At 47.9% G+C, this 12,026-nt stretch overlaps 1 protein-coding gene across 1 annotated transcript; it reads right to left on the minus strand.

The window, feature by feature from the left end:
- Window positions 1-688: 688 nt before the first annotated feature.
- LOC104541572 (golgi-specific brefeldin A-resistance guanine nucleotide exchange factor 1-like) lies at window positions 689-11,729 on the minus strand (the record flags this gene model as incomplete). The annotated part of the gene is made up of 16 exons (XM_010185666.1): window positions 689-1,356; window positions 1,705-1,842; window positions 2,051-2,228; window positions 2,468-2,581; window positions 3,142-3,243; window positions 3,607-3,737; window positions 4,155-4,305; window positions 5,277-5,476; window positions 5,875-6,121; window positions 6,422-6,585; window positions 8,245-8,467; window positions 8,685-8,838; window positions 9,287-9,381; window positions 10,698-10,769; window positions 11,358-11,481; window positions 11,584-11,729. Coding segments are annotated over 16 exons (2,526 nt in total), but the record flags the coding sequence as incomplete, so codon positions are not given.
- Between the last annotated feature and the right edge of the window lie 297 nt (window positions 11,730-12,026).

A 12,026-nucleotide genomic window follows, 5' to 3' on the forward strand; every position in this document is an offset into this window, starting at 1 on the left:
GAATGACTACCAGAGCCTCAGCTGCAAGGGCATTCTAGGTGAAGGAGGTGGGCTCCCAACAACTAGAAGATGCAGAGGGGTGCAATCTGCAGAGCTTCCAAGAGAAAGCACAGCAGACTTGCTAGGCATCTGTCAGCAGGTGCCGCAGATCCCCACATCTTCAGCTGAGGAGGATGTTCTCCTAACGAATGGGACTGGACACTAAGAGGCCAATGTAGCGAGTGGTGGACAACACAGCACTGCGGTGCATGCCAGGTGAGTGGCTCCCCAAGTGCTGTTTGAGAGATGGCCACAGTGCTCTGCTCTCAGCTCACGGGACTCTGTGTTCCCTTCTCACCTGCTCAACTAGGCAGAGCCTTCTGAATTTGCTTCCTCCAAATGAAAGCCTGATTACATTTACAGGAGGGTGGAAAGCAGTACTGCTCCAACCAGGCTCCCCTGCTCCCGATCTGACATGGGAACTGCTGTGATCAACAGTGCAGAAGGAAAGCGTGTGGCTACAGAAGACAAGACGCTCTACGTAGCAAGCTGAGAGCTGCACTGTAAGCAATCCACACTTCTACATAAAATTCTCAACCTGCTGAAACCAGGCATGCCCAGAGCCCAAACGAAGCAGTGCAACCAGAAGCATGGGCAGGAAAGCTAAGGAATAGCTGGGGGTTTGTCCAGGGACTGGACTGAATAATCTGAGAGGCAGTCCTGTACTGCAGCCCCTCTCTGGTATGACATCAAATTGTTTTCCTTCTTCACCAGATGAACTGGTGGCAGCTTGGTCCCAGGCTGCTGGGTGTAGGCATTCCCTGGACCCCGAGATTTTGAAGGCAGGAAGGAGACTGGTCAGCGGAACTGGGCACCTCTCCAAGAATATAGGGATTTATAGGTGCATTTCTAGGTGGTTGCACCAAGCAGGGAGCAGAACGTGATGTGCTCCAGGGGCACTGTGGCAGCAGCCTTTCTGCTCAGGTTAGCATCATCTTCTAAAACAAACATGCCCGCTACCAGAGAACATTTGGCCAGCATCCTCCACCCACAGAGCTTCCTCAGCAGACAGTTCTCAGACAACGTCAAACTAATTGACTTCAGAGGTTGTCATGGGGTCAGTGGGCCGTGGAGTAGCTAAGAGAGGAACAGGAGAGGTGGCTTCAATTAGGGCTGGGTTGAGAATGATTGGCAGAGTCATGGGTGGCACCCCAACCTGCAGAGGAGAAGCAAGAGGCTGCAGGATGAGTGGCGGCTGCGCTGTCGTAGGAGGTATGTCTGTAACGGGGCTTGTCTTTGCCGGAGCTGATGCTGGGAAAGAAGGAGAGGCAGAGGTGCTGATGGTGGGTGAGGCAGGTGCAGTGGCTCTCTCGGACTCTGGAAAAAGGAAGAGACAAAATACGTCTTTACACAGGCCCTGACAAAATCACCTTTCAGCTCAAAGCTAAGCAGGGCTTAAGAGCAACTCAGAGGCCTTTTCAGATCTGCTCCTTCCACACACCTTCATATGAGGCCCTGAGGAGCATATGCCATCACAGGCACTCTGCCCCAACCTCTACCCTTCCCAATAACCTCACCAACAAGGCTACAAGCTATCTGTTTGGAAGCACAACAGTTTCACAACAGTAGAGAACTGGTTACTGTAGAGCATGTTAAACCAAGGAAAAGCAGATCCACGCCACTGAGCTGGGAAGATGATTCTAGACAGAAGAAAATGGGACTCACCGCTGGCACCCAGTTCACAGGGCTTCTCCAAAGGAGCCAGGTGGGTGGCTGGTCTCACATCACCCACAGGAGAAGGGGGCAGGGCAGACACTATTGATTTCTGATGCTGCTGCTCCATTGGTATGCTTGGGACAGGATCTAAGAAAAACAGAACTAGCAGTGAGCCCACACACCAGTTTGCTCGCTCCTTTTGCCCACCCTTGGTTTGCCCTTCTTGTGCCAAGCTCCACAGCCTCCTGCACATATAATTTCATCAGCAACCAGGCATTATGGCAGCTGGGCAGTGGACAAAGTGCAAGCACTGGGTCCAAGATCCATTTTCTTAAGGTTTCTCAGCCCCTCGTACCTTGGATGACTGTCTGTTTGAAGAGCTCATCCCGCAGCCTGGGTAAAAAACAGTCAATCCGCTCCCAGGTGATCTCCCAGAGATCTGAGTATCCTGTCCGCGAGTCAGCACTGTGGAATATCCCAGCCGTATCCATTACAAGCAGCATATTCTTCAGAGACTCAGGGATGGCCTCCAGCTGTAATCAGAGACACTCCTCAGGACACAGAGAAAGGACATATAGCAATGAACAAAAGCTTGAAACAGCTGTTGGGCTGCCTTGGAAACAGAGGCCAAGGGAAGAGACCATGGAACAAAATGGGTTTGGAAGGATTAAAAGGTTAAAAAAACCAAAGCAATCAACTACCTTCAAATTTAGAAGGTTAGAACTGATAAATAGTTGTTCAAAGCACTGCAACATCCCTTTCAGTGCCTTACCAGTAAGTCACTGGAGCCAGCATGCATGTACTTGTCCATAAAGTCCAGGATTGTCAGCCACAGGGCAGCAAAGGTGGTCAGTGAGAGCAGCGGGGAGAGATGCTGTAAGAACACCTAGAAAAAAACCACAACTACAGTCACCAAGTAGCATCAGGGCTGCTTCCCATGGATTGACAAGCCAGTCTTGCAAATCTCGAATTCCCCCTCCTTGTGGCAGGCAAGGAGCCTGCATGGGCCCAGCCTGAGGATGCCAGAGGCCTCCAACTCTTCTGAGCTGCATATATAGAGGACTGGATATTGTCTCCTTTGCATGAGGCCACTGCAGTCTGCATGACCATGTCTTCCAGCCCTTCCAGACACTCTGTCTTAGGTCAGTGCTATCAGCTTGTGACATGCATCATTTTGCCACAAGAACAGACTGTCTTCAACTAATGTCTTTCCTTAAGTCACAAACTCCTTCCTGACCAGTCTTCTAGAGACCAGGATTGTGGAGACAGTTCTGGAAAGAAGGCATGTCAAAACAGCAGAGGGTGGTGGAGAAGCCCAGCACTGAAGACAGTCAAATGAGCAAACTGACCCCTATCCAGATCAGAGATGCTGTCAAATCAATACAGCAGTTTGGTTTTCTTGAAGCACGTGGTTCCTGAGCCTTCAGACAGCAGAAGCATGCTCACCTTGGAGAGTAGTGTTGAGGCTCTCATCCTAGTTTCTTCCATCCCACCAACGTCAGCTGGGCTGATGTTCTCAAGTAGCTTGGTTAGCAGAGGGAACAGTACCTGTTGAATCAGACCCACGTTGATGTTTCAGAGCTGAAAAATGACTGATGAGATTTGCACAGACAGCCTTACAGGAAGGAGTGGCTTTTGGGACTGCTGGCTTCTAGGCAAAGAGCACAGGAGAAGCAATGGGAAGTGGAAATGAGTGGATTCATTTCAGTACTTCAAGAGGCTCTGTCAGAACCCTAAGCAGAGGACTTCTCAGAGGATCAGAGTAGTAGGGAATGCCTTGTCTGCTGCGGTGAAAAAGCTCCCCAAGAAGATGGTGCTGAAGTAGGACACTGTTCTGCCACTCCTGCACACAGTTTTGCTCTTCCTGACAATCCTGTCCTGCCTACACGCCCAGCCCAGTCAAGAGGTTACCTTGTTGAAGCAGGACTCCCATTCCAGGGCATCCAGGGCCTGCAGGTCATGTACCAGGAGGGCCCGCTGCAAGTAAGTGAGTGCCTGCATCCGTACCTGGCGTCGAGCATCACAGCACAGCCAGGCAATACCTGCAAGAGAGGAATTCAGGGCAAAGCCTACAGGAAAGTGTCACATCCCTATCTTCCCAGTCCAGGGTGGAAAGTCTAATGAAGATCAAACACTCTGGTGGAAGAGAAATACAGGAAAAAAAGAGAAAGACTGGGGGAAAAAACAGAACAATGGGGAAAAAGAAACCAAGAAAGGATTATACTTGTTCCAGGCCACAGACCAGGAACTACTGTCAAGTGCAGAACCAAGCTGGCAGCTAACTCATGCTAAAGATACCATTCCGGATCTGACCCAAGTTCTTTTTCAATTACAGCAGACTCTAAAGAACAACCTCCACCTACTTTCTGCAGTTAGTTCTTGGCTCCTCAACATCCCTGAGTGCTGCCATTATTTTGGAAGTGTCTCTGCTCACTCTCAGCACAAGGGGATGGCTTTACCCTGTAGCAAAGGACACCAGCAGTTGGACCACAGCGTTCGGGAATCTGCCTCGATTTTCCTCCCTGTCGTCTCTAGATGGCGCTGCTCCTCTGCCCAGGAGCTGTAGATGGTGGCTGCTCGCGTGTGCAAGGTGTGCATGAGGTCCAGGAGCTGCAAGTCAAGCATCACGTTAAGCAACACACAGGACTTAAAATTTCTGAAGCAACCCTGGTCTCTGCTCTTCCCCAAATCAGCGCTAAAAGGCCCACAGCTACTCAAGCCTGCTTCCTGTATGTACATCCATGTATAGCAATGAAGACAGTGACAGGCCTTGCCGTTCGTGCCCTCAACTGCCCAAGGGCCAGGCACCTTCAGCAAGATTTGTGTCACTTCTGTAGCCATGTCAATTCCATCTTCGAGGAACAGCATCCCAATCTTGCCAGGAGAAAGAATGGAGCCTTTCCCAGCACAGAGCATCGATTTTCCCAGGCAGAGGGAGGAACCCAGTGATTCAATTATGCTGTCCAGAGACAACTCTCTGCAAATTTTTTTTAAACAAAAAAAAAAAACAAAACAAAAAAGCATGAAGCACATGCAAAGCTCCTTCATAACAACTCTGTATGGGCAAATGACAGCATTCTAGACACTCTACTCAGGAACTGAGGCCCAAGAGCCTGGCAGTCAGCAGGCCTGTGCCTTCACACCTTTGAAGTACCAGCCTGAAAGAAAATTACTCCCACATCTCAGTCCTCTGTACTTGAAACTCCAGTGTCTCAGCCCACAGGGCTCTTCCCTCTCCACAAGCTCAAATACTGTCTGACTTGCCACTAATCTTACGTGAACCTCATGGCTGCAAACACCCTTGATTTACATCCATCTTACCTACGACAGTGAATCATGGCTCCAGACCCCACTCTCCTTACTTTTCAGAGGACTTCTCTCTCCACTGCTATTCTGCTTTTGCCTGTCCAAATTGCAGTCTTCTCTCACTGCAGAACCACACGTTGCCACCACAGCCATCCTCTGCCATCTAGTGCTCACTAACCCCTGCAGCCTCCCCTCACCCCATGAAGAATCCCAGTGACTTCCTAGCAAGACCCTGAGTATGGGAAAGGAGAGGAGGAAATCCTTGCTATACTTACGTCCTGACTAACCTGTAAAGACACAGTGTGGTAGCTGGCAGGGATGCTCTCATCCTCATCCTCATCACTGTGTGTGTGTGCCTGGTGCTGGCTCAAGACCCGCGATCGCCGTGCAGAGCTCTCCTTTGGCTTCTTCTTTAACCGACTGGATTTACTGTCATACCTGTGGCTCTTCCCTCTCTTCTCCTGGGACTTGTAGCCTAGAAAGTGAAAGACAGCAACATGCGTTATAAACACTCCGCCACAAAATTTTCTGCCTTTCAACACACACAGCAGCCACCTTTTGATAGTGGAAGGCCCTGTTCTGTGAAGTGACATCTATGTGCTTGAAGAGGTACCCAGCACCTCTCAGCTGGTTGCCCTTCGGCAACAGCTGATATCACTGCCTCCACATCAGCTCCACACCTCCCCTCCATCCCAGAGAGCGGGATAAAAATAAGGTCCCTGCTGCCAGCAGGAGCCAGGACACTTTTCTCACAGCAGACCATTTTCTGGGGGCTGGGGACTTGGGACTTGCTCCCTGACAGTGCACTTCACACTTCTTGCTGACTGGCCACCTCAAGCCCAATCCTGATTGGCAAACCAAGGCCCATCTTACCTCCATTCAAGCTCGCTTCCACAAAGATACGGATGGTTTTGACACAGAGCTCAAAGTTCTCAGGTGTAACATGGGCAGCATCTCGCACGATGAAAGACAGGGACTCTACGCACTTCATGAGAGACTTTGTGTCATGTGGTCCCAAATCCAGCCCCACAGTCAGGCTGTACTGGTTGACAAGAGGAGACGGCCCCAGCCTGCTGAGCCCAGCACTGGATCTGGAAGTGTCGATGTCATCTTTCCCCACCTGCAGGGCACAGCAAGAAGGTAGCAGAAGAGGGTAGCATAACAAGCAGCACCTCATGCACGCGCTGAAAGGGCATTTCTTCTGAAGCCAACAGGTAATGTTTCTGTAGGATCTATTTCCCTCTCTTCATCATTTGTCTCCAAGCTTTCTCCTCTCTATCTGCATCTCCTCCCCATACTTCTTTTTGCATCTTAGCTCTCTCTTCCCCTGTCCTATTCTTTCTCTCCCTACCATGCACTCCACCCACAACCATGCTAGGAGTAGTCTTCTTCAGGCACCAGAAGCCCATTGGCTACTCACCACCAGCCAGCCACTGTTCATGACATCCACATCTGTCACGGAGCGATGCATCTTGCCTGGCTTCCCATGGTCTGTGTACACCTCTGAATCAGAGGTGTAGCCACGGTCCAGGCTCATGTCACTTGGATGATAGGAGGAGGAGACCTCGCTGTCTGACTGAGCACCTTCAAGACAAAAGGCATTGGTTTTAGATCAAAGCCAAATCAAGAACCTGGAAGAGTAGCTGTGGATGAGGGAGAAGCAACCCCGATTAGTCAGATCGGCATCAGCTAGGAACCACCAGTGAGCACTGGGAGAAACTGGGCCAGGCCTCTCCTCCTGTAAGAGGAAGAACAACTATGACAGGAGCATGCACAGGAAATAGCAGGAGATAAAGATCTTTGACACTGTTTCTCCCCTGTAGGTATGTTTGGCTTTCTCCTTCAGAGGGAAGTGACTTTCCATCCTCTGCTATGTCCCTTGTCAGCCTGACCATGGATTTAAAAAGGGCAGGAAGTCCAATGCTTTGACCGTGGGGGAAGAGTAAGATGTACTACACACTTTAAGAACTACTGGAGGTGCTAGGTTCAGCCAAGATAACTCCAAAAGCACAACACAGAATGACATGACTCACGTAGGGCCTCTAGGGTCACTCAGCTCAAAACTAACGCTGGTAAAGTCTATTCTCATGAACAGCAATCTACATAAGCATATTCCCCACCTGTCAGCTCTACCTTCCACGACCTTTAGGATTACCTTAAATTTCACATGTCCCAAGCACAGAAGTCTTTGCAAGGGCCAAATTTAAGCTACTGATATAATGTTATTTAGGAGCAAAAATTAATTCTCTCCATCACTCAACACTATCTAGAAACTCACCAGCAGAGTCAGACTTGCTGTGAACACAGTGCACCAAACATTTTCAGAAGGAGGTAAAGGTAATGACCTGATTTGCAAGGTGCTACAGTCAAGTAGTTGCTCAATCAGCAAAGACAGAAGCAGTAAAAAAAATAAAAATATTAAAAAGGCGTGGAGAAGACAGTCCAGCATTAGGCCCAGAAGGCAAAGGCCACAGGGGTTTTGCAAAATCAGGTTTCTCCCATCTGTCCAGCACAAAGTACCAGGACCTAGCAAGGAAGTTCTAGAGAAGCAAAGAGGAAAATGAAGGTTTCTGGAAAAGTCTTTTCTTGCTATTTGCTTTAAAAGTCTGAAGCCGTCAGCCTCAAATACATTGCCAGCTGGCTAAAGTAAAACAGGATCAGTTTGCTGAAAAGACTGTCTTTCGAACACAGTCAAGGCAAGTGGGAAACAGTGACTTGGTCTTGTGGGAATGATTCAGGCACTCTGAACAAAAATGGATTTGGAAATAGAATTTTAAAGAATTTTCTCCCTCTACGAGATCCTTAAAATGGGGACAGAAAGGAGTCAGTCCCACAGAAGCAGCATGTATGACAGGAACAACAGCTGGGTTTACATTACACACCCAGATGAGAGATTAAGGTTATATTACCCAAGGCACCAGACCACAACCAGCAGAAAATGCTCCTTGGGTAGAGCAAAGACCTTCTACAGCTGCTACAACTGATATCAGTTTTCCACCCACTGCTCCCCCAGGGACTAGCACCTGGACTGCTGCACACAGACTAGGAAGAGATGGCAGAGTAGACAGGGACAGACCATGAGGTAGGAGTGAACAGCAGGTGCTGGTCTTTAATCTTGCTAATGTAGTTTAATATCAGCTTTGTTTTCTTGCAGTCCCCTTTGCTAATTGAAAAGCTTGAGGAAGCAGCTGCTTATCTGGCAGACAGGCATCAGATTTCCTAGCAAAAGCTGGCCTGTCTTACCTGTGTCGTTATCTGCCCTTGCTGTAACCTGCAGGGCTGCAGGCGGCTTCACCCCCGACCCAATACACTCCAGGAGGGTGAAGAGCGTGTACCAGTCATCCCCACAGTGAATGTTGGCAGCATTTGTCTTCAGGAGTTCATGGAGGCCATAGGCAACCTCATGGCTAACTCTGGACAGCACGTTTGGCTTCATCATGAGCAGGATACGTAATGATAAGAGAACCTGGCCAGAGAAGGAGACAAAAATAACAGACCTTATGATTTACATTCCATTCTCCAGCAAAGTTCCCCTCCATTTATTTAGAGCTGCTTACAACTGCTGGTTTTTGTTACCTGCAGCACAGACAGGTTAAATGTGGGTCCATCCAACAGCAACTGGTTTCCTGTGTTGCCAGACGTAGCCACAAACCCCCCCTAATTGACTTCTGAAAATCCCTTACCTGCGCGCTGATTTCTTCCCGACGAAGGAGCCGGATTGCTAACCTCAGCAGCCCCACCACTGCTCTTTCCACCAAGAAGCAGAAGTCCATTGCATGGACACAGAGATGATAGAGGTGGTCTCGGACAGTTTGCCAGACACAGGTCACACGGTCCCTAGCCACAGCAAGGAGGAGGGAAAGGGTAGGATGAAAGGAGATGAGACAAGAGGGATCCAGCTACCTCTCCCAGAATGCCAGTCAACCAAGAATTTCTTAATTTCCATGAAAAACTCCATTGAAGATATATAAGAATGGACACAGAAACAACAAAGCCTTCTAGTTTCTTATTTACTTAATTAATTACAAAACATTCAGGTGGGAGAATTCTCCCTCCAGAATTTACTCTATGTTCTCCAAAACTCAGGATATCAAACAATAACTCATGGGTGCATACCCCTCTGTTTGCACATGCTAGAGTGGAATTGCTAAGCCCTGAAATTACAGCCATACGCTGCTTCAGCTGGCAAATCAAGCACATAAGGAACTCATTCCCTAAACCCAGGCAGCAGCTGCAGTAAAGCAGGGACATTTACAGTGAATCTGCATGTATTTCAAGGTCATACCTATTCTCTAGCACAATCCTCAGAAGCATCTCCAAGCAGAAGGCAGCATCCTCTTCATCATATGTCTCCTCATCAGGAGTCACAGAGATTAGAGCCTAGAAAAGCCAGGGAATGTTTGTGAATCACAGGGGACCAACAAGTTGGGACCAACAGAATCCTTTGAGCCTGGGCAAAACTGCACTCCCCTATGTGGTGAGGTGATGCATAGTCTATCAAAAATGTACTGGATAGAGGTATGAAAAAATATATTGTCTTTATTATGTAAGATACCATATGAACTTAAAATATGTTAAACTCTTAACGAAGTCTCTCAAATGGAAAAGAATTCTGAAAGTCAGCAGCTTCTTGCTGAGAATATGTGAAGCACAGAAAAGGCAAACATGTCTAGGAATGACTACAAATACTGGAACTATTCCTCTCAAACCATCAGCCTGTGTATGAAGAGAGAATTCCTGCCATAATAGGGGCAAGAAAAAAATGTTCCCCTGGAACTGACATGGCACACAAAAACTGAGTCACCACTTCTCCATTTGGGCCAGTAATGTAGTGGTCTTTGTGTGACCCAAACAGCAGGTTCTGCTTTGGATATTTAAGCATTGTTCTTTGGGGTTTACTCACTTAGCATCTTTATTATGAAACTCAATACCTATTCTTCTGAACCTTGATAAATAAACCTTTCTTGTGGTTTAGGCTAAGTCTCAGAAGTGTCATGTGCCCTACTGATGAAGTCAATGAATTGCAATTACAGCAGCCTGAAGGGAAAGGCACTTGCACTTTAAGGAGCCATGGAATTAGGCAACACAGTATCCCTGCAAGGGCTGCACTACGCAATTTGCTTCTGGAAAAGGTAAGCAGTGGTCAGATCTGTTCCACACTCTGGAGAGGTCTCAAACTCCACACTAGCCTGAGTAGCCACTACCAGAACCAGGTAAGTAACTACTGTCCTCCAGGGAGGTGAGCTTCTCTAGCCTAAAGGCTAGTGAGCCCAGCCTTATTGCATCTCCCACAGCCAGGTATGACACCACCTAGGGGCACACAGTCAAATATTTCTGTACAGGTCTTGCCTTTAAAGCAGCCTTTTAGAATGTTCTCATTAGGCACACAGCACACCAGAAAAAATGAAAACGCATAACCTTAAGCTCCTACACAGAGCTATGCATTTTCAAACACTTACCATGACCTCCTCAAATTCCACAATTTAACATCTTTCTCTACTGCTAAAGCAATTGTGGCTGCCAGCACAGAAGTTACACAGAACAGCTGAACTAATGACTGTTTCCATATCCCAAAACAGGTCCAGGACCTCCTTTGGGGATAGAGAAGCTAGGCAAGTACACAGCACATATCCATGATTGTGCATAGTATACTTGTTCCATCACCAGTACAATCCCTTGCCCAATATCTCTCTCACCTTCATGAGCTCCTGGAGGGATTCAAGTTGGAGGAATTTGCTTTCTGTGATCAACTTCTCAGGATCACAGTGCTGCAAAAGACAAAAAACGAGGACTGTTCATCTGGGGAAGGCATACACACAGATGCGCCAGAAACACAGCTTGTTCCCAGGAAAGATACAGATAGTATCTATTTCCTGGGAAGGATACTATTTTCTTTAACACAGTTACCTGGAGGAAAACCCCTGCCAGCCAGTTCACTCCTTTAACAGACATGATCTCTACTAGACAGATTTTAACAGATAACTCACTCCTCTGTCCACACACTGCTCAAGCCTCAGGTTCAGATTTTGTTGGCACCATACACCTTAACACTGTCTTGGAAAAGATTAGTCATTTAAGAATTTTTAAATTTGTCTTCAATTACAACTGTGACACCAAGGGTAGACCGAGTCTCCTGCGGGGAATCATTCCTGTTTCCACGTGTTACTACACTTGTGCATAGTGGTACATAAGACCCTGCAGCTGTCAATGCTCCTCTGTAGTTTCTTAGAATTCCAAAGTCCTCTGGAACCTGCAATACTGCTTAGAAGCGTGCATACTTATGCTTACGTTGTCTGTTATCCACATAGTACTGTCACCATGAACAAAAGCAGGTTCTTTTACAGCCTGTACGTTACCTTTATGCACTCCAGAGCCGTTCGCTTTGCCTCCTGTGTCTCTGTAGATGGCCCTCTCATACCAGATTGCTCCGTCCCACTAAGGGTGAGCCAACTAACAAAACTCAGCACTGTAGATTCACCACTGCAAATCAAAAAAACACCAGCATCAGTGAGAAAACAAGAAATTGTATTAATCTCCAGCTTTGGTACAGAAAGGACTACCTGGGCTATCAACACCACTCACCGGTTGGATGGTGTCTCCTCACGTTGCAGATAGATTTTACCATTAGGATCCACAAAGTCCTCGACCTGGCAGACAGACCAGAACGTGTATATGTTCAATTGTGGCTTTTTCGCACTTTTAACGTCTTTGTAGCCTCCCCCACAACCCTGTAACGTTTCACTTATGAAACTACACCCAACTGCCCTAGTGTGTGTAGGCAGTCAACTTGTATTGGGTTTTCTGTGAGGGGTTTTTGGTCGTGTCTTTGGTAACAGGGAAAGGGCTATGGAGATGACCCTTTAAGAAGCTACCTGAAAAGCTCCCCCTTTGCCTTTGTCAGATCCACCTCTGACCAACGCCAAGCCAATCAGCGCCCCTGCGAATTCATGTATTTAAGGGGGGTGCAGGGCATGCCTCCTCTCTCTCTGACTCTCCCTGACCAGTGCGGCCCCAGGTGCGGGTGG

The sequence above is a fragment of the Mesitornis unicolor genome, unplaced genomic scaffold (genome assembly GCF_000695765.1).
Source record: "Mesitornis unicolor isolate BGI_N332 unplaced genomic scaffold, ASM69576v1 scaffold34985, whole genome shotgun sequence".
Taxonomy (NCBI): Eukaryota; Metazoa; Chordata; class Aves; order Mesitornithiformes; family Mesitornithidae; genus Mesitornis; species Mesitornis unicolor.